The 21669-nt window shown below is 41.0% G+C and overlaps 1 protein-coding gene across 6 annotated transcripts in view; it reads left to right on the forward strand.

Annotated features, from left to right (window-relative positions):
- Positions 1-21669, forward strand: part of LOC126253375 (juvenile hormone esterase-like) — a 295839-nt gene that overhangs the window by 12918 nt on the left and 261252 nt on the right. For 5 of the 6 annotated variants that reach the window (XM_049954658.1, XM_049954657.1, XM_049954656.1 and 2 more), the window contains exon 3: positions 4663-4807. The exons of the other annotated variant lie outside the window; for it this stretch is intronic. In XM_049954658.1, the coding sequence (XP_049810615.1) occupies positions 4663-4807 (145 nt within the window). The remainder of the gene's footprint in view (positions 1-4662; positions 4808-21669) is intronic. 6 annotated transcript variants of the gene reach the window in all.

A 21669-nucleotide genomic window follows, 5' to 3' on the forward strand; every position in this document is an offset into this window, starting at 1 on the left:
TGGTAATCTTATTAGGTGCAGACTGAAACTTGACTATAGACTGGTGCAGACAAATGTAGAACTCGTACAGACTGGTACAGACTAATGCAGACTGGTACAGACTGGTGCAGACAAATGCAGACTGGTACAGACTGGTAAAGACAAATGCAGACTGACTAATCGGAGGTCTGTACATTCGTTATAATACCTCGCATGTTCATGTATCACTGCGCGAGTGTGATCTGTGAGGAGAAAAGGTTCTTCCTTTAGCAGCAATCTCATTGGCTGCGTTACATATTAATACGCGGATCGGCGGAAGCAGAATTTGGTCCGTCTCTATGGCAGCGCCATCTCATAGTGTGGAGACGGACGAGCGCTGCGCCTGCGCTGTTGTGCTTAGTGGGGCGCGCTCTAGTGGGAAAGTTGTGTGCGTGCTGACTACGCGGAACTATGTACACAACAGATTTCGAGTCAGTGGTGGAATCATTTCTGAAGCAGCTAAGTTTGTAAACTGTTTGTGTGCAACCGTGGTTAAAGTACACCATTCATGCGCAATGGCGCCATCCGAAACCGGCGCCGTGTCAACTGTGGTGAAGCGTGGGCCTTAGATGACAGGGGTTAATGACGGCTGCGGAGATGTATGTTGGCGAATGGAAGTGCAACAGTTGAGCAGATGACTCACCAGATGAGCCAAGGAGCTACCAACAGTGTCTGCTCAACAAACTTTCAGCGAACGTTGCTGCGTATGGCTTCCACAGCATGCACCTGGTCCATGCACATATTCTGACTGCTGTCCATCGCGAGGGAGGCTGGAATTTGCACCCCAATACCGCAACTGGATGTTCAATGGGTGGCGACATATAACCTTTCCAGATGAATCACGTTTTAGGCTTCATTGGACAGATGGCCGTTGGGGTGTGCGGCGTGAAACATCTGAAAGTAAACACCCTACAACAGTCGTCGGAAGGGCGCAGGCTGGAGGAGGGAACGTTATGGTCTGGGGATCTCGTCGTTCTGGAAGGCACAATGGATCAACACAAACATGCATTTATCTTTGGCGACCATGCCCACACCTATATGAAATTTGTTTTTCCTCGCCACAATGGCATCTACCAGCAGGACAATGCAATGTGTCATACCGCTCGCTGTGTACGTTCGTGGTTTGAAGAGCACCAGGTGAGTTTACCGTACCGCACTGGCTGCCAAACTCCCAGGATTTAAACCCAATCGAGAATCTGTTGGACCACCTCGATCGGGATATAGGTGCCATGGATCGTCAATCGAGAACGCTAGCACAACTGGTCACGGCCCTGGAGTCGGTACGGTTCCTCATGGTTTTATTCAGGCCCGACATCGAATTATCCGGGCTCCACATCGGATTATCCAGAACCTCACTGACTCTCTTCCTGCACGACACGCAGGCCCGCGCTGCAAAAGGTGGTTATTCAGGCTTTTGACAGGTGATCACATTACTGTGAATGAACACTGTATTTTGAACGTAACCCATAAGATATGTTTCTACCTAATTATTCAAGTCAGTTTTTCTCTTAGTGTTGGGTCACAGTTGTGGTACACCTACGTTCGACATCTGGTCATAGCTTGTGTTCAAAAAATGAACAGCATAGAAGTGATGACGCTTTCTGCATGACCTGACCATCGTTTTGCTGGACAATGCTCAAGCACGTATAGTGCAAGCTGTTACTGATTTGTTTGACTGATGGGGCTGCTAAGTGCCATACCTCCTACTGCCCCCCCCCCCCCCCCTGACTTAAGCCCTCGTAAGTTCAACTTCATTTCTAAACTGAAGGAAACACTTCACGGCACTCGCTTCAGAAGTGCTACAAATTCGACGCGTAATAGACCGCTCCGCTCGGACTGTCAACACAACTGGCACTGCTAAGGGTATCCTACGACTTCCACATCGCTGGCAACGGGTTATACACAATGCTGGTGACTACTTTGAAGGTCAGTAAAACTTTGAAACACATATCTATTTTGTACGAGCTGTAAATAAATCGTTGGTACTATTAAAGTTCCAACCCTCGTAGAATTACAACGCAATGAAGAATGTGGATCCATAGATAAGCCTTTCGTTGCTCTTTATGTCGCTATTAATTTCATTGTATGGATTATATCCGATCATTTGTTGAAAGAATAGTTTGTCAAGAGCGGTCCGTGCACCAAATTGCACGGTACCAATATGATCGGAAAAGCTGCACGTGAAAATGGGATTTTTCAAGGGTCATTTCTCTGTATTGATTAGAGAGGTAAGCGGTCGATTGGTTTAGATAGCCTTAGCCTTTGGCCTAGGGTCCATATTTATACTTCTCGAATGAGAGGGTATACCGTACCTATCTTACGGTTCAGGGTCAAAGTTTAAACATTACACACTTCTTCCATGTCAGGAAATTTGAGAAAATCAGATGGTCCTTTTGCATTAGGCGTGGTTTAGGATGGACCTTAGGCAGCTTGTACAAGCACTGTTTGTTCATGGGCAGTTTCAAGAAAAACCCGAAAAAGTACCAGTTGTGGAGGTGGCCACTTCTATAATTTTTTTAACTTGGATTGTCGAAATGTTTAGCTTATGTCCTTAAGATGATATTCTCGGATATTTCGAAACTTTTTTCGATACCATTATCCGTTACCGAGATCCAGAGGTTCAAATTTACAGTTCTTATGCACATAATATAGGTCTGAGAAGTAAGCATAATTCTAACTGACGTAGTGAACACATGGCAAGGGTTCCAAAGTCGTTGCAAGGGCTGTGAGGTCACCCAACTATGTTTTTAGTCAATATTTTTTCACCAATAAAACTTTATGACATGCTGTCTCTGTATAGTGGACACTGCACGCCAATAAAATTGGTACTGCAGTGACAGAAAATGGTAAAAAGGGTTGTAACAGGCTTAAAAAGAACCTACAATGACTGCCGAAAGTTATGCAGAACTGGAAAACTTGCAAATTCAATAAAATATATCTAGAAACATTTTTACTCTTTTAAGATACAAATGACAAGTCGGGCGTTTTCGATAAATTGCGATCGATGAGCAAAGATCCAGAAAACATGTAAAGCAAATTATTTTGTATTAACCTTATATTAAGTGTATTTAAAGCTGTCTATTTGCGTCAAGTTATATAAATGTGTCGAAGAATGTAAATGAACTGTCAAAACCTTACTGACCTGCAGAATTCGTTATATGTAAGAAACACACCCTACCGTAGCAAGTACAAGAAGGGAACCTACAGTAAAATGCTCCCGTTGGAGCACAAAAAAGGCGAATATGTTCCTCTTTGAAAGGCTGTGACAGGAATTGTGGGGAACCAGCTGCCTCACTCCTCCTTCCACCTCCAGCACCAAAAATTTTGGCATGCCAACGTATTCGGTCTTTTTTGCGCTGAAAGAGAATAGCAGAAAGAAGGTGACGGTGAAACAGAGAGAAGGCATTGTCAGTGCTAGAGAAAGAGAAAGGAGACAGTGATGGTGAGAGAGTGAATGTGGCTGTGGACGAAGACAATAGGAGTGGGAGCCAACGAGAGAGAGGATGTTGATTTTCATTGACAGACGCAATAACAGAGACAGATATATGGTTGGTGATAGGAGGAATAGGAGCGAAAGAGAGAGGGGATAGTGGAAATCAATGTTACAGCTGAGTGGATACCACACATAGACTTGGGGATCTGTACGCACCCAGACCTGCGAATTTTAACATTTAGGTAAAGGGGAGAGCGCCTTTTGAACCGGAATTTTAAATACGTAGGTATAGGTGGAAAAGTAAGTTGGACCTTCACAATTTTTGATCTGCTGAGATAGTTCATATGAGGCAGAGGGAAAGAAAGACGAAAGGAGACAATGTAAGTAGGAGAGAAGAGAGAGTGGCAGTGGGATACAATGCTAAACGATGGGAGAAAAAGGTGACAGTGGGATAGAGACATATATAGATAGCGTCAGTGCGAGGGAGATACTGAGTGTGAGGGCTTGAACCACACACACACACACACACACACACACACACACACACAGAGTGAGAGAGAGAGAGAGAGAGAGAGAGTAAGAAGATTTAGGATGTCTTGTGTCAGCAAAACGCGAATATGTTCGCAGGTCAAGATGTTTGGTGAGAAAGGCAGAATGAGCATTGAGCCATCTGATTCCTCATTTTTCTGTCAGTCTTTTAAAGAGGAAGATAACTCCTTTTTGAGCTCCGACAGGAGCATTTTTCCGCTTATATGCTGTATACGTCTGTATCTGCGACTACTTGCACTTCATGTACAGCCAATAGAAATGAGTGGATGAGGCAGCGACGTTTTTCCTAACTTAAAGATCAATACGGTCAGATATGCTTTGGTTTTACTTTTTGGGAGAGAGAAGAACATGAAATGTTAAAGGTTATAACTAGTTTTACATTTTTTGTGAGTGCAAGAGCAAGTCCATCAGCCTCCTGCGAAGCATTACTCCATAGCACCGCTCTCACAGACTGCCACTCCAGTTGATTCACTGGAGGCACCGTGGCTCCACACACTTACTAAAGTTTCTACCCCTTCTTATGCTTAGCAGTATCTACATTCTCCTTAAGATCACTCATCATCTCATGCGACAAACTTGCTCACTAACTATAATTGATATGTGATCACTAAATGTGTCTTTGCGAGTTGAAATCGACAGTTCAAATAACGGTGCTATTCCAGATAAAGCCTGCCAAGCTGCTTCCTGTTATGGTCTGGATTCATGGGGGTGGGTTCGTGGAAGGTTCCGCCACCTGGTATGAACCTGGCTTTCTACTTGACCACGAAATTGTCCTCGTCACGATTAACTACCGCGTTGGTCTTTTAGGTAAGTAAATAGTGATACCCTACAATATCTCATCAAGACACAGAAATATTTATTCCTGCTAAGGAATATACGAGGGCGGTTCAGAAAGTGACCTCCGATTGGTCACAGTGCGGGTTGTGGGGGGAGTAGCGACGCCATCTGTGCGTTCACGCACTCAACAGGTCAGTCGGCATCAAGCCGTGGTCGAGTGAACGTCGTACCTGCGCTAGTTTAGTTTTTGTGGCAGTTTGAAATGTGTGCTGCAATAGAAAACCCCGCCAAATGTGAAGTACGTGCTGTCATAAGGTTTTTTACAGCCAAAGGATATTCTGCAGCAGCTATTCATCATGAGCTTTGTGCCGTGTACGGACCAAGAGTTATGAGTGAAGGAGTTGTCCGTGAATGGGTACGTTTATTTAAAAGTGGACGAGAAAACGTTCATGATGAAGAGAGGAGTGGTAGACCATCATTGGTGACTGACGAACTCGTTCAGACAGTTGATGCAAAAGTTCGTGAAAATCGACGTTTCTCAATGTCGGAGTTGTCTACTGGTTTTCCACAGATTTCGAAGACTCTCTTGTACGAGATAGTGACAGCAAGATTGCGTTACCATAAGTTCTGTGCACGATGGGTGCCCAAAATTCTTACCGACCACCACAAAACTCAAAGAATGGCCTCTGCATTAGACTTTCTGTCACGTTATGGGGACGAAGGAGAACCATTGTTAAACAGAATCGTGACCGGTGACGAAACCTGGATTAAGTACGTGAACCCTGAGACAAAAGAACAATCAAAGATGTGGGCACATTCAAATTCGCCTACCAAACCAAGAAAAGCCTCGCAAGATTTTTCTGCCAGAAAACTGATGGCAACGGTGTTTTGGGATGCCAAAGGGGTGTTGTTGGTTGAATTCATGGAACGTGGTACGACCATTAATCAAGACGTGTACTGTGAAACAATAAAAAAGTTACGACGGGCTATACAGAACAAACGCCGTGTTATGCTGACTTCCGGTATCGTTTTTTTGCACGATAACGCCCGTCCTCACTCTGCTCGCAGAACAACGGCCCTTCTTGAGTCCTTCAAGTGGGACGTTATCAACCATCCACCTTACAGCCCAGACCTGGCGCCAAGTGATTATCACCTCTTCATGCATTTGAAGAAATGGCTCGGGTCACAGCAGTTTGATGACGACGAAGAGCTCAAAGATGCGGTCACAGGCTGGCTCCAGGCACAAGCGGGTGATTTTTATGCAGAAGGAATTTCAAAGCTTGTGAAGAGATACGATAAGTGCCTCACTCGCTATGGAGACTATGTAGAAAAATAGTGCAAAGATGTAGTTGTAAGATGTATATATTAAAATATTTTTATTTAACTTGGTGTATTTTTTTAAATCAACCGGAGGTTACTTTCTGAACGGCCCTCGTAATTTATGCTGTTAATATTCGATACATAACACTTAAAATGTTTTTTGCAGCAGAGGGCTACATGCTTGCTATGTCTTTTCAGCAGATTTTAGTTTCACGATGCGCAGATGCTCTTACCCCGAGACATGTAACACAAAATTAAGCTTTGTGTTGCGGGAGAATGAGATATCGACATTGGTGAAGAATTAAAGACAATTCCGTAGCGTTAGGACTTTCAGAGTACTCGATTTACTAAAGTTTTTGCTCTTCTCAATACTAATCACTCGTTTCACTTTTATTAATCATGTTCTGTATATCTTTATTTCCAAGTTTTGCACTGGTCCAGTTTACTTCAAGGTTCTAATATTAATTCCTCTCATTCGTAAAATATTCACTTATTTATTGCACCTGGACGAAACGCAAGTTAACAGCTGAAAAAAAAAAAAGACAAACCACCACGAGATTAGAAACAGACGCGTGCAGTGTGTGATGCTACATGAGCTGGTGAAAGGGGGGGGGGACGTTAACTGGCAGCCCTGAGGTCGGACAGGGATGGTCTCAGATAAGCATTACGTTGGGCACGGGATCCACGCAGGCGTGGGTCAGGCGGTTGAAGAAGAGGCTCTACAGTGGATGAAATAAGATGGATAATGTGTTTTCATGGAAAATACGAGGGCAGTTCAATAAGTAATGCAACACATTTTTTTTCTCGGCCAATTTTGGTTGAAAAAACCGGAAATTTCTTGTGGAATATTTTCAAACATTCCCGCTTCGTCTCGTATAGTTTCATTGACTTCCGACATGTGGCAGCGCTGTACGGAGCTGTTAAAATGGCGTCTGTAACGGATGTGCGTTGCAAACAACGGGCAGTGATCGAGTTTCTTTTGGCAGAAAACCAGGGCATCTCAGATATTCATAGGCGTTGCAGAATGTCTACGGTGATCTGGCAGTGGACAAAAGCACGGTGAGTCGTTGGGCAAAGGTCAAGCAAGACTGTCTGATCTCCCGCGTGCGGGCCGGCCGTGCACAGCTGTGACTCCTGCAATGGGGGAGAGTGCGAACACACTCATTCGAGATGATCGACGGATCACCATCAAACAACTCAGTGCTCAACTTGACATCTCTGTCGGTAGTGCTGTCACAATTGTTCACCAGTTGGGATATTCAAAGGTTTGTTCCCGCTGGGTCCCTCGCTGTCTAACCGAACACCATAAAGAGCAAAGGAGAACCATCTGTGCGGAATTGCTTGCTCGTCATGTGGCTGAGGGTGACAATTTGTTGTCAAAGATTGTTACAGGCGATGAAACATGGGTTCATCACTTCGAACCTGAAACAAAACGGCAATCAATGGAGTGGCGCCACACCCACTCCCCTACCAAGAAAAAGTTTAAAGCCATACCCTCAGCCGGTAAAGTCACGGTTACAGTCTTCTGGGACGCTGAAGGGGTTATTCTGTTCGATGTCCTTCCCCATGGTCAAACGATCAACTCTGAAGTGTATTGTGCTACTCTTCAGAAATTGAAGAAACGACTTCAGCGTGTTCGTAGGCACAAAAATCTGAACGAACTTCTCCTTCTTCATGACAACGCAAGACCTCACACAAGTCTTCGCACCCGAGAGGAGCTCACAAAACTTCAGTGGACTGTTCTTCCTCATGCACCCTACAGCCCCGATCTCGCACCGTCGGATTTCCATATGTTTGGCCCAATGAAGGACGCAATCCGTGGGAGGCACTACGCGGATGTTGAAGTTATTGATGCAGTACGACGTTGGCTCCGACATCGACCAGTGGAATGGTACCGTGCAGGCATACAGGCCCTCATTTCAAGGTGGCGTAAGGCCGTAGCATTGAATGGAGATTACGTTGAAGAATAGTGTTGTGTAGCTAAAAGATTGGGGAATAACCTGGTGTATTTCAATGCTGAATAAAACAACCCCTGCTTCAGAAAAAAAATGTGTTGCATTACTTATTGAACTGCCCTCGTACTTACAGAACATAAGAGGCTCTACAGTGGGTGAAATAAGATAGATAACGTGTTTTCAGGGAAAATAGGGGAAGGCGGGGCAAGATGGGGAAGCTAACTTTAAACCCTTACAAAAGGGACAAAAATAAACAAATTCAAGTAGGTTTGATTATCATTTGTTTACTTAACCATTGAATTACAATAGCATGCAAAGAAACCTGCAAACTTATTACATTTAGTTAGAAATACCTCGATTTGAAACATAAACTACCAATTCCCCGTCTTGCCCCATATGCGGGGTAAGATGGGGAACTAGCATGAATTCATCTCTAAAGCTTAAATGAGGACTGGAATAACGAAATCATGTGACGATAAGGTTTCGAAACATGGTTCTGCGAAATGTAGAATGAGGCAGTACGTTTTATTTAGGCCTCTTACATTCACATAGTACACAAGTGTGGACAGCCTCGTCATCATCACTTTCTGTCCCTGCACAAGTGTCGTGGGCACGCCGACGCTGAAACACAGATTTCTGTGGCACGTTGAACTGACGAGCAGCCATGAAAGAACCCGTATGACCTTCTATAACAGCCTAGACGTTTGTCGCCGATACTTGCGAACCATCTGAAATAAAACACGTGGAACGTACTTTTGAGTCAGATCATTCCTGGTAATCTATATTATATAGTAAATTTCCAATAGTCAGTCGTTAAAGCATAGCAAGAATACTGACTCTGCACGTTTTGTGTATTTTTATTCACCATATAGCCTAAGGCATACATTGTAGTTAATTAGGACACGTTGGAATAACGAACACCATTCTATTTACAATTTCATTCAACGTATAATGTACGTGTTCAAAACCCGCAGCGAGACGATAAGAACGTAATGGCTGGACAAATAGTAGGGGCAAGACGGGGAAGCTCCCCATCTTGCCCCACCCCGTTTTGCCCCTTACTATGCTGTCAGGTTATATTACGCCTACATGAACACAATGTAGTGAACATTGACTACTGACACAGCAGTTCACTGTTAATAAGACGTACTATTCAGTGCTATATATACACTCTGGACAAATGTTCACGAAATACATGTTTTAGGACCTCGAAAGGTGTAAAACATTTCAAATCAGTATAACAATTGTACGAACCTTGCAAAGCTCACAGAAACCGCCGCTAAACTAAGGTTTAGCAATGTCAACACACTGGGACCTGTGTATTGATGATGTTGACGTAGCTATCCACAGATGGCAGCACTCTAACTGTAACTTATAGCCCTTCCCCGTCTCACCCCACCTCCCCGTCTTGCCCCGCCTTCCCCTATAAACAGGACACAAAAATCGCGGTGATGAGACAAGGTCATTGCAAATCACTCTGTGCATTCATGTTGTCATTTTTATACACATACCATAAACTCTGATTCTTAAGCAGTTTGAGAGGGTAGTGACGACAGCATAATCAAGAATTCCGAAAGCACTACTTCTATTGCCTTGAAGGGCAATAAAAACTAATTAAGCATTATTCTATAATAACTGTTAAGAAAGATTTGTTTTTAATTATAAATATTATATTGGAAAATAGAAGTTAAAAACACCTATAATTTTGGAGAGCTCACGTCATATGAACTATCATATGAAGACTGATGGAGTCAGCAAACACCACAATAGATTACATTTCAAATTCTGGATCTATGCAAAAAGCTATAGATGATTTTATAAAACATAGTATTCAAATATGCTACAACCATAAACACCACAAGCTACACGTAGTATCAGACAGCATGAGTTATCTAGTTCCTTACCTTGGCATCCCGGGTGTTGACTACCTACAGTTAGTTGTTAGATATACTTTCAATATTTATTTAAGTAAATGACCATTGATGAAAATTATATGAAATCACTATGGAAACGCAAATAATAAAAGGTAAAACATATATATGAAAGCATTAAGGCGTGCCAGAAAGGAATTCCTCTGAATTTTTTATGCAGAAACTCTTAAAGCTTTTTAAATAAAACAAATGTTATTAACAGTCTGTATCTTAATTATTCGTATCTACATATTTGTTTCTCAACTTGGTTACTCTGGTGACGAACACATTTCTCTCAACGAGGGGCCAGTTTGTTAATACTGTCACTGCGGAATGTCTGACTCGACGGAGCGGCCGGCCGTTGTGGCTGAGCGGTTCTAGGCGCTTCAGTCTGGAACCGCGCAACCGCTACGGTCGCAGGTTCGAATCCTGCCTCGGGCATGGATGTGTATGATGTCCTTAGGTTAGTTAGGTTTAAGTAGTTCTAAGTTCTAGTGGACTGATGACCTCAGATGTTAAGTCCCATAGTGCTCAGAGCCATTTGAACCAATTTTTGACGGAGCGACAACGTCACCTCTGCTTGCACCGCTTCATCACTATCGAAGTGAAGTCCTCCAAAGATTTCTGTAAGTTCTGAAAACAGATGAAAATCGGATGGGGTCAAGTCGGCGTGATACGGAGGACGATCAGTGACTCTGAACCCAACGCATCGAATTGTTGAAGATGTCGCAGCGCTCAAGTATGATCTGGCATTGTCGTGCTGAAGTAGAGGGTGCTCCATGTGTGGACGAACTCTTCGAATTCGAAACGTGATTACAGCACGCTGTTTCTCACGCATAGTCATAGTTACGTAACAAAAAATGGTTCAAATGGCTCTGAGCACTATGGGACTCAACTGCTGAGGCCATTAGTCCCCTAGAACTTAGAACTAGTTAAACCTAACTAACCTAAGGACATCACAAACATCCATGCCCGAGGCAGGATTCGAACCTGCGACCGTAGCGGTCTTGGGGTTCCAGACTGCAGCGCCTTTAACCGCACGGCCACTTCGGCCGGCCAGTTACGTAACACGCCACCATGTTATACGCTACGATTCGGCACCCTCTAGCGGTAGTAGGCTGCAAATATGTAGATGTCAACGATAAAGATGTAGAATGTTACTGACGTTTGTTTTATTTTAGAAAAACTTTAAGACTTTAAGAAAAACTTTTAAAAATCTTTAAGAATTTTCACATAAATTCCGAGGCATCACTTTTCAGCATGCCCTCGTATATGTATTTGGAGTGCACAAGAATGCACTGATACACTGTCTTCAAGCTAGCCATATGTTTTTTTAACGTAACTATTTCCTATTGTAAAACATAACGTAAACATATTTAGGAATTTCGTTAGTAACTTCTCTAATACAGCATTATTTTTGTACTGAGAGATCACCAAACTATTATAGTATAGTAATTGTGGGTTTATTCTGAGAAGGTGTTTATATGCAAGAATAGCTTAATTTTAAATAATGGTCGTTGTTTCAATATTTCATACGGATTCAGTAGTGTGTGACGTCACGAAAAGTATTTACGGGCGAGCAGTTGCACGCGCGCGGTCTTTTGTCAGTAGCCTGTCGTCGTTGGAGGTTTTCGCCTTTTGCGGATTATTCGCTAGTTAAGTGCTTTAACTTTTCGTTGGGGGGAATAGTTTTGTGTGAGCACAGTATTACTTTACATTTTCAATGTACTTAGAATATTTGACACTGCTTTTCGGTGACTGAGTTTGAGTACCCACATGAACTTGAACTTCATTTGTGAGAATGGAGGCAGTTGATGACATTTACAATTTTGTTGCAGTTAATATTGAAACCCGCAGTTGATGGCACAGTCTTATGGTTTTCGCAGTGATTATTTCGGATAATAAACTTAAGTTTTATGTCACGATTAATAATGAGAATCTTTATTGCTTTGTTGCTTTCGAATCTCGTGATTAATGGGTTCTCAAACGATCTTTGCACGCTTGTGTACCGTCTTCGTTGTTCTGCTGAATTACGTTAATTAACATATCTTTGTTTTCATTTGAATCCACGATTGTGTGGGGCCATCATTCGCAATTTGTTTTAAATGGTAATCATCCCATTTCAATAATGTTATTAACTCAACAGCATTTATTCGTACAGTTTATTTACATATTATTTCAGTAACCTGCCTACTATAATGTTCAATGTAAGGGCCCATCTTTTCAGTAAATGCATGGACTTGGCAGTGCTGCTGTATGACCAAGTCCTACGACAATGAACAGAGCCAAGCTAATAGTTCAGGTTGTGCATTGTCCACACCAAGAGCAGATGGTAAACCGTGGTGCAGTCGTAAGTGCAATCACTTTGTGCATTCACGCTGTGCCATCTTTTGCCATTTGTATGAGGTGTGACTGGAAAGTTTTAAGAATGGATCCGCTACTGCTTACTGGTTTCGCGGGCAGGTACACGGAGGATGGAGAGTGAGTCATTGACTTGTCCTTGAATGTACTCTGACAGGAAACTGCGTTCCCTTTATTCAGTTCATTGTGGCAGCTGGTTGTGCGGGTCTGTTAGGGCTTGTTGCCGGATTCTGTCTGTGTGAAAATGGACGTAAAAAACGGAGCAAAGAGTTTGTGTGAAATTTTGTTTTAAAACCTAGATCAGCTTCTGAGACTTACAAGCTATTAAAAAGAGCTTTTGGAGATAATTGTATGAGTCAGTCAAAAGTTTTTGTGAGGTTCAACAGATTTAAAAATGGCCGCTAATCATTCGTGGCCGTCCTTCCACCTCAAAAACGAATGAAAATGTAAAAGTTTGCAACTTAGTGCGCTCTGATCGTAGACATACAACGAGGGAGATGGCGGATGAACTTAATTCAAGTTTCTATGCAGTTCAGGCAATTTTAACTGAAGATCTGAACACGCGTCGAGTGCCCATAAAATTCATTCCAAAAGTGTTGTCAAGTGACCAGAGACAATACCGAATTGAAGTGTGCCAAGAACTGATTAATCGGACTAAAAATTACCCAAATTTGTTAAATAGGGTAATTACAGGTGACGAATAGTGGGTATATGGATATGATCCTGAAACCAAAGTGCAGTCTTCGCAGTGGAAGACTGCAGGTTCGCCACGACCGAAAAAAGCACGGCAATGTCGGTCGAAAGTGAAGACAGTGTTCGATTCCACCGGTATTGTGCATCATGAATTTGCCCCTGGAGGACAGACACTTAACCAGGAATACTACAAATGTGTCCTTGAGCGTTTGCGCGAAAAGCTGCGGAAGAAAAGATCTACATTGTGGAAAGACAGGATTTAGGTGCTACACCATGACAATGCTCCGGCTCATCATGCCTTCTCCATCGTTGAATTTTTAACCAAATTCAAACTTCCTGTGCTTCCACAACCGCCATATTCCCGTGATTTGGATCCTATGAACTTCTACCTGTTTCCTAAACTGACATCTTCACTGAAAGGGAAGCGATTTTACTCGATTAAATTCATCCAGGCAAATACGGAGAGCGTCCTTAACACACTTCAGGAAAAAAATATCCAGGAATGTTTCCAAAAGTGGAAACACCGTTGGAGTCGGTGTATTCAGTTAGAAGGGGACTATTTTGAAGGAGATGCATCACAGTAGCATGCAAGTAGCACCACTGAGCAATTACAAACCCATTCTTAAAACTTTCCAGTCACGCCTCGTATACACACACCATCAACAGTGATCCTTGTGCAGTTTGACAGGGTAGTGACAACCAAACAAGAATTGCGAAAACAGTAATTCTGCTGCATTGGACAGTGAAATGTCTTCTATTTGTTTTACAGTTTTAACAATTTCAGGAAAAGAAATGAAGTAGTTATTAGAATAGCTACTGCAACTGTTGAATTTCACAAAGCAATAGTGCTACTTCTACATGTCAACATTTTTATTTGTGTTTTTCAGTTATCCATAAGGGGAGGGGGCAGGCTGGCAGCAGAGCTAGAGGTTTTAAATGTTTAACGAAGTTTTGAAACGTCCCCTTTTTGAACAATTATACACGACTGTCCTTAAACTGATACACAGTATTTTGTTAGCGCAACGCAATCTGACTTTCAATAATCCCTACAAAAGAATGGGCCCTGACTAACATTAAACTATACCTTTCACAAACCACTTACCTCACAAAAATCTTTGCTACTCCAGCTACTGCAATACAGCGAGCGCCACTACTGCCAGCTAAATAAAAGATTCAAAGTACTGAAGGCACTAACTACTGATTGGCATAGTTAGCAAATGAAAGATTTTGATAGAGAACAAACAATGTATTTACCTCAATAGTCATAATATATACAGCAGTTCATGACAAATTTCAAAACTCCGCCATCTCTCTCCCCACATCCACCACTGCTGGCGGCTCACCTCCAACTGCGCAACGCTACGCGCTGTTCACAGCCAGCTGCCTAACACTACAATGGCGAGTATTACAACAATGCAAAGCAGCCACAGACTGCACACAGCACAGCCAGTGATTTTCATACAGAGGTGGCGTTACCAAAAAAAACCTAAACAGCCTACTTACATAGCCCCCATGCTCCCCACAAAAAATTTTACAAATTGGTTTGGGCAGTGGCCAATACATATTTGTTAAAATTTTTCATAATCGTAATTACAATAACAAAGAAATCAAATGCACACACTTATTGATACAATGTTGGTCAAAAGCTAAAATTTTCTCACAGTCCATAAAGATAGTCCTGATCATTCATCATAATAGTAATTACAGTTTTTTTTTTCACAGAGTCTCATTAGTAAAAGAAATTGCACACAGAAGTAGTGGATTTCCATGCAGTCTTGAAGAAGTAGTGTTGTCCTTCCAACGGAAAGACAGTGCTGACTCTTGACATGCTGACAGGTAATGGGCCACAACAGAGCAAACCCACAGCGGAGTCAATCGAAGTTTTGAAGAATATCGTTTGGTAGGTCATCACAGAGCAGACCCACTGTAGTCCTGGTAGAGATTACGGTATTGGTGGGCCATCAAAGATGCAGACCCACTGTAGTCCCTGTAGAGATGATGGTACTGGTGGGTCATCAAAGATGCAGACCCACTGTAGTCCTTGTAGAGATTACGGTACTGGTGGGCCACCAGAGGTGCAGACCCACTGCAGTCCTTGTAGAGATGGCCAGCAGCCATCTGTTGTGACTGTGCAGGTGCACAATCACCATTGAAGAGTCTTGCGGATAATATAGCAAGTCCATAACCACCCTTGTGCACTCACAAAGTTTTTGGAATTGTCCTTAGAACCAGCAATGCTGTTATCCAGTCCCTTGCTGAATTATTAACACACGTGCAAACACTAACAGTCCCTACTTCTCACATATTGTCCATATACTATGACCAACAGAAACGTGTGCAGTGAAATGTAACTTACAAGTAACTTAATTTGATGAACTGGTGTCAATTACAATTTTATAACATGAGAATACAATTACAAAGGTACAAAATACATCATTAAAGAACATAACAATACAGAGAACATTTGTAGTACAGGCTTTACAACAGAATAGAAATAACATATACATCAGTGTTACAGGAATTATAAGTACCTACGTAATAGATCAGAATAACTTTCGAAACATCAACTTCACACATGAGCATTAAAACAGAACAGAGTAAATAATGTCTAAACATCTTTACAAAGAAAATAACATATTATCAGAAAAATTCTACAACATAACTCTTATTAGCTAAACACATAAAGACAGGAAAAACACAAATACACATAGTGTAATAACACAAAAATACAGGACAGGGTTTGTTTTCAGTGTGATATTTGGTGCTGCAGTCCAACCCAAAACTTTATTCCATAGATCTTTCGTCTTATTTCCACATTTGTTTCCACCAAAAAATCCTATTGAAGCATGCTTTCTGTATATATATGTTCACATATGTCTTACCTCATTATTTATTTTCCATTATCTTCCTTCATCATTTATTTCCAAGAAAATCCTACCTAAACCTGTTGTCCCTAAACCCTACTTTTTTTTTGGTTCATATCCTCTTTCAAAATACTGTTTTGGCCAAACCATTTTCTTATAGATTTTCAATGTATTTCTTCCAATTCATCACAACTTGTTCTCTTATATAGTCTACCCCCTCTTAAGCTAACTTAAATCTACTGAGCTCAGATGCTAAACTAAGGAATGAGGCAATGCAGCAGCAGAAAACAATTAACACAAACAGCAATGATAAAAAATACAAAAGGCAAAGCAAGCAGCATAAATTACAACTAATATAAGGCAATGAGCAGCAAACAAGAAAAATAAATCAGTAGTAAAACTGGCTTAACAGAGTAACACAAATTAAAATTCAGTAGCACTATGCCTGGCAAACAGCAGAAGCAATAAATTATATCTAAACATGACAAAGCTCAAGCAGAAAAAAATATTACACTAAAGACAACAAGACAGATAAGGGAAATGTCTATTCACATCTTAATGTCTATGCAATTAAAGTGGTGCACCACAACAACTTATTGTAAAAAAAATATTACCATATACTTGAAAAGAAAATTATGTGTGCAGTTACTGTTACTAGTCCCTTCTTATTGTTCTTTCCTTTCCAAGTGCTCCTTTTTTTTAAGAATGTGGATTACAAAATTATTATTTAATAGATCTGTTGACAGAAAGTGTTCACATTAGCAAATGCATTTTATTTTATAAAAGCAATGCTGCAACACAGCTCGAAACTAGATATCAAATGAAATAAGCAACTATGAAAAGCGAAGCATAAAAATATCATTCAATAGTCATGTGACATTTCATAAGTTAGTAGAAATTCTCTCAATTCTCGTAGAAAGATGCTTGTCATAATCAGGTGTGCAGATGTAAAATATTTCTCGTCATTTCATTAGGCATTTCAGTAAATATCGTAAATTAAGAGCTCCACAGTGTAGTCATATGTTTTCAAGTTCGACCGTGTCGTTTTTGCGATGCTGTCTACAAAGGAATGTCAGAAGCAAGGTTAATGGCCTCCCTTTTTTTTTTCCTACCTGTTCCGCTGAAAAGGGCTCGCAATAATGGCTTTTTCTCCAGGCGTCTGGCACACCTGGCCGCTCAGCTGGGTGCCCACGACGCATTACGTGCAGGTGGTCACTGAACTTTCTTACCGAAATATTTACGACACCAGTTTCCGCTACAGTGACAGTCTCATATAAAAATATTTGACAGGTCAAGAATTTGGGTTACAAATCTGTAGAAACAAAATCCTATAAATATAACAGCGTCCAAAAAATTTTCGCCAGCATTGTGATACATTCACGCATATACACACATTTCATAACTCTTAAAGTACGATTCTTGGTTTCCAACAACCTTCTTCACAAACCATAGTCCCTAACTTCTATTCATTATTCATATACATATAAACACGTAATCACATTCCTTATATAGCATCAGCTTATTGATCATAAACATACCTCAACAGCATAATACACATCGTCATCGTAAAAATAACATCATAACACCTCAGTCAAATCTCAAAAGCGTCGTAGCTTTCTGCAATAATTTCAAAACCTAAAAAATTCTCTGCTAATGTCAAAAGTGTCATCTGCCTCAAACTCACTTCAAAAATCATGATCCCATACCAAATACATCATTCAAAGCTCTCATAGTATCACAATGGTTCCGAAAAAATATGAACAGTTCACAAAGTACTGACAAAATGCAATTTCGTAAGTGTGAAGTTATCCAACGGTGTAATTACGTAAACATCTGTCACTGCCGTAGTAAAAACGTTTGTCTCTCTCAGTTAAATAATCAGATAGCTGTGTAATTCTGTGTTAGAGAAATATGGTACCGATGTGTAAAGTTGCATAAGCAAATACCATATTAGCTAGGGCTCCTTGTGCTTGCCAAACACATGATACACAAAGTAAGTGTGTACCCCCCCCTGAGGATTAATGTAATTATACCCTCAGGTGTTACAGATTATTGCAATGGAATGAAATGTATCACGGAAAAACTTCGTACGATTGTACTTCAAATATCTTTAAAAATAAATGTTTTAAGTACCAAATTAATCACTCAAATGCGTGTCCTGTAGCGCTAAATGTGCGTCTTGCTGTAAGATAACCTCTGTGGAAGTCTCGTAGTTATTGTCCTCCGAAAGCTAAGTTCTGCAGAAGTCAATGTACTTACCTCATGATAAACAAAAGTGAAATGCTTTGTGTATAGATATCTTAGTTATTACGCTTATTGTTGTGATGAAGAAAGTACTGTACTGTAACGTATTGTTGTGCCACGAAAAAGGCTGTCTCATTGTTGCTATACCACAAAAGTTACTACTAAAACATGTTTTTCTTTCCAGAAGAATTCAGAAAACTGTGCAGATATAAAACAGACACACCGCAAAAGCAACATTGTAAATTGTCACTCATTAGTAACGTCGTGATAAAATCGTGTAGCTGTTACATAAACTAACCCCTGTGTCATCTGGTATCTCACTGAAAGTACTTTAAATCCAGAATGTATTTTTAAGTAAACCAAAATGTTGCATCAAAATCTCATTAGCAGTACTAGTATGTGTCCTAAGTATGTAAGTCTGATAGTCGTTACGTAATCGTGCAACTAACAAGCAAGAATGTACAAATACAACACTGTGTCGTCTGTTCACTATAACAATACATTCGTCATTTCTGTTTAGAAATGTTCCCTAGGTTCTAGACTGGATGTTTAACTTCAAACATTGTTGCATGTTAACAGTTTCTTAAGTCTGACAAAGCATACTAGAAATGAGAAGTGAAAAGTTTTATGGCAAAGACAAAGTTAAAAAGCAGATTATCTTTCAATAAACGGTTTTACATGTGAAATGTGGTGTAGACCTTTACTCTTCCTAGTACGCAGAGTTTCAAGTTTAACGCAATTATCATGTGGTATACGTCGGTAAAGAATACTGGAATTTTTCTCAAGGTTAGCGTCTATGTTATTTTTCCCTGAGCCAGCTGGCGCACACGGCTGCCTGCTGTGCGAGTCATTGTCTTTCTCTTTGTTGGCGTGCATCGTTATTGGGATTAGGAGACCTAACTTCTACAAATTCTCCTTGCCGAGAGGGCCCAGCTCTGTTTAAATCCCGCCAGTTCTGATGCATTTCAGGTCTGTCGTTACGAATATATCGTCTGTCGTCATGTCGGTAGGTTCCGTAGTTTCTTCCTTGTCGGTTAAGTGGTGGAGAATTTCTCCCTGAATCGTAACTGCGCGCAGGACCGTTGCGTCTAAAGTTATTCTGCCTCCCTTGATAATAATTGTTTTGGTACCCATATTGTCTGTTTCTCTGATTGTCTCTGTGATAGTCACTACCGCGGAGAGGTGATCTTTCCCTGTAATTATTACTACTCTGCCAACGGTTGGCGTACGGGTGGTGTCTGTTTTGGTCACGATTTACGTTGTAAGAATAACGTTGTCGTGTCCAGTTATTATTTCTTTCATCGCGGAATTGCGACGGATGTGACCTGTAATTGTTGTGTTCCTGTTTCCGCTTTCCGCGATTGTCAGTGTCAATTTCTAGTTCTTGTAACAGTCCCTGAAAAGCTTCAATGTCGTCTTTGCAACGTCCTGCTAAAATAATATGTCGTAAATGTTCAGGCAGTTTGATTAAGCAAATTCGGATGAGTTCTGAGGGGCTGTATGGGTTTGAAAGATACTGATTCTTATGCAACATGTCTTCAAAATATTTCATAAGACTGGAAAATTCAGATTGTTCGAAACGTTTCATCATTATGATGCTATGTTTTACTCGGTCTTGTGTAGCTTGAGACCAATATGCTGAGAGGAAGGCACGATAAAAATCTCCTTCACTGTGACAATCGTGAATGACCGATCGCATTCTTACAGCTGGTTCATTCTCCAAGTAGCCACACATAAATTCTAACCTGTGCTCCAATGACCAGTTGGGAGGAAAACAATGAGAGAATTGATGGAGCCACGCTTGTGGATGAATGTCGTTGGCAGAATTCTTAAACGTTTTGAATTTACGTGTAGTAATGAACAGCTTATAGTCAAAATCATCATGTCGGCGAGTCGCATATCGGTCATTGTAAGGTCGTGTCGGCCGTTCCATCTCAAAATTCGGTGCACATTGCCATTTGTTTCATAACTTCCGAAATGCCCTGTGTTATTATTTTGCGTCTTTTCCGTATTTCTAAGTCCCTCTTCCCGTGTTGGGGCGCAAGTGTCCTCTGAAATACGTAATTCTTGTATTACCTGTGTCAGCTGATCTTGTACTTCGCGGATTTCTCTTTGGTGTTGCGTATTAATTTGATTCAGATTTTGTTTCAGTTTCCTAATTTGTTCGCTCTCTTCTGTGTCATTAAAGACTACCGGTTTTGTGTCATTCAGATTATCATCTACCTTCGTAGATAAGTTAGTGAACTGATCCGAAAGTTCGGCTACTTTCTCCGATAGTGAACACATTTCCTCAGTGTGTTTTCCTGAACCAAGTTTCAGAGTATCTACTGTGTCCTTTAAGTTTTCCTGAGTTTTTGCAAGTTGCGTAACCGAATCGGTAGATGCAACTGAGTCAAATTTAGCTTGCTAGGTCTCATGATTTTCGTGAACTGTAGTTTGCAGTTCTTTTATGGCTGCTTCGTGATTCTGTAGTGCATTTTCATGCCGCGAAAAAATAGGTTGGAAATGCTCACAAATTTGTGTTTTTACGTCATTACAGACTTTTTGACATTTCGATTCAATGTTATGTAACTCAGTAGTTAAATCTTCACGTGTTTGTTCAAGAGTTTGTTCCAATGAGTCTAACTTTTGAAGCTTTTGCTGTGTTTGTATCTGATTTTGTTCCATTGTGTCTAACCGTTGCTGTGTTTGTCTCTGATTTTGTTCCATTGTGTCTAACTTTTTGAGATTTTGTTCCACTGTGTCTAACTTTTTGAGATTTTGTCCCATTTGTCTCTGATTTTGTTCCATTTGTTGCATTAATTGCAATAATAATGTATTAGTGTCTGGAATCTGTTTCGCTATGCTTTTTGGCAGTGAATTTTCACCGGCAACATTCACATTTTGACAAGCAGAAAATGTGTCTTGACTCATTTGAGAAAACGGTGATGACCCAGAACCTGAATCTACAGTATTTGCGAAATTGTGTCCTGTCATTTCGGATTCCTGAGGCGAGCTGTTGCCGACCGACCGATCGATAATGCTTCCCTGCTCACTAATTGTTTCACTGTCTATGCCATTGTTTGCCGCCCGCTCCATTTCCCTATGCACAATTACCAAATTATTACTTTGAACATCAGTTAATTCATTACTCGGTGGCGCTAACACACTGCTTTCGTTTTCACTGTCATTTCGCAGTTTACTTTGGAGCCTAGTATTACGTTTTTCACACGCCATTATTGTCACAGTATTTCACACGACAACACAGAAAAACACAATTTTAAGAGCAAAAATAAGAAAACACATTAACATAACACTGAAAATAATATCTAGTTAATTGCAGCTGCGAAATACTTGGTGCAAATCTACATGCGTGCCACACCTGTTTTACTGTACAACAATGAAAGACTGCAACTACAAAGGAAATTCTCTATAATTACGCACTAGCAATAAACAAAAGCTACACTAATTACACAAACTACAAGAAAAAAATCAGAAGATTCCAGTGAGGTATCCTGGCAGGGTCGCCATATGAAACGTCCCCTTTTTGAACAATTATACACGAC

Source organism: Schistocerca nitens, chromosome 4, assembly GCF_023898315.1.
Source record: "Schistocerca nitens isolate TAMUIC-IGC-003100 chromosome 4, iqSchNite1.1, whole genome shotgun sequence".
NCBI classification, from domain to species: domain Eukaryota; kingdom Metazoa; phylum Arthropoda; class Insecta; order Orthoptera; family Acrididae; genus Schistocerca; species Schistocerca nitens.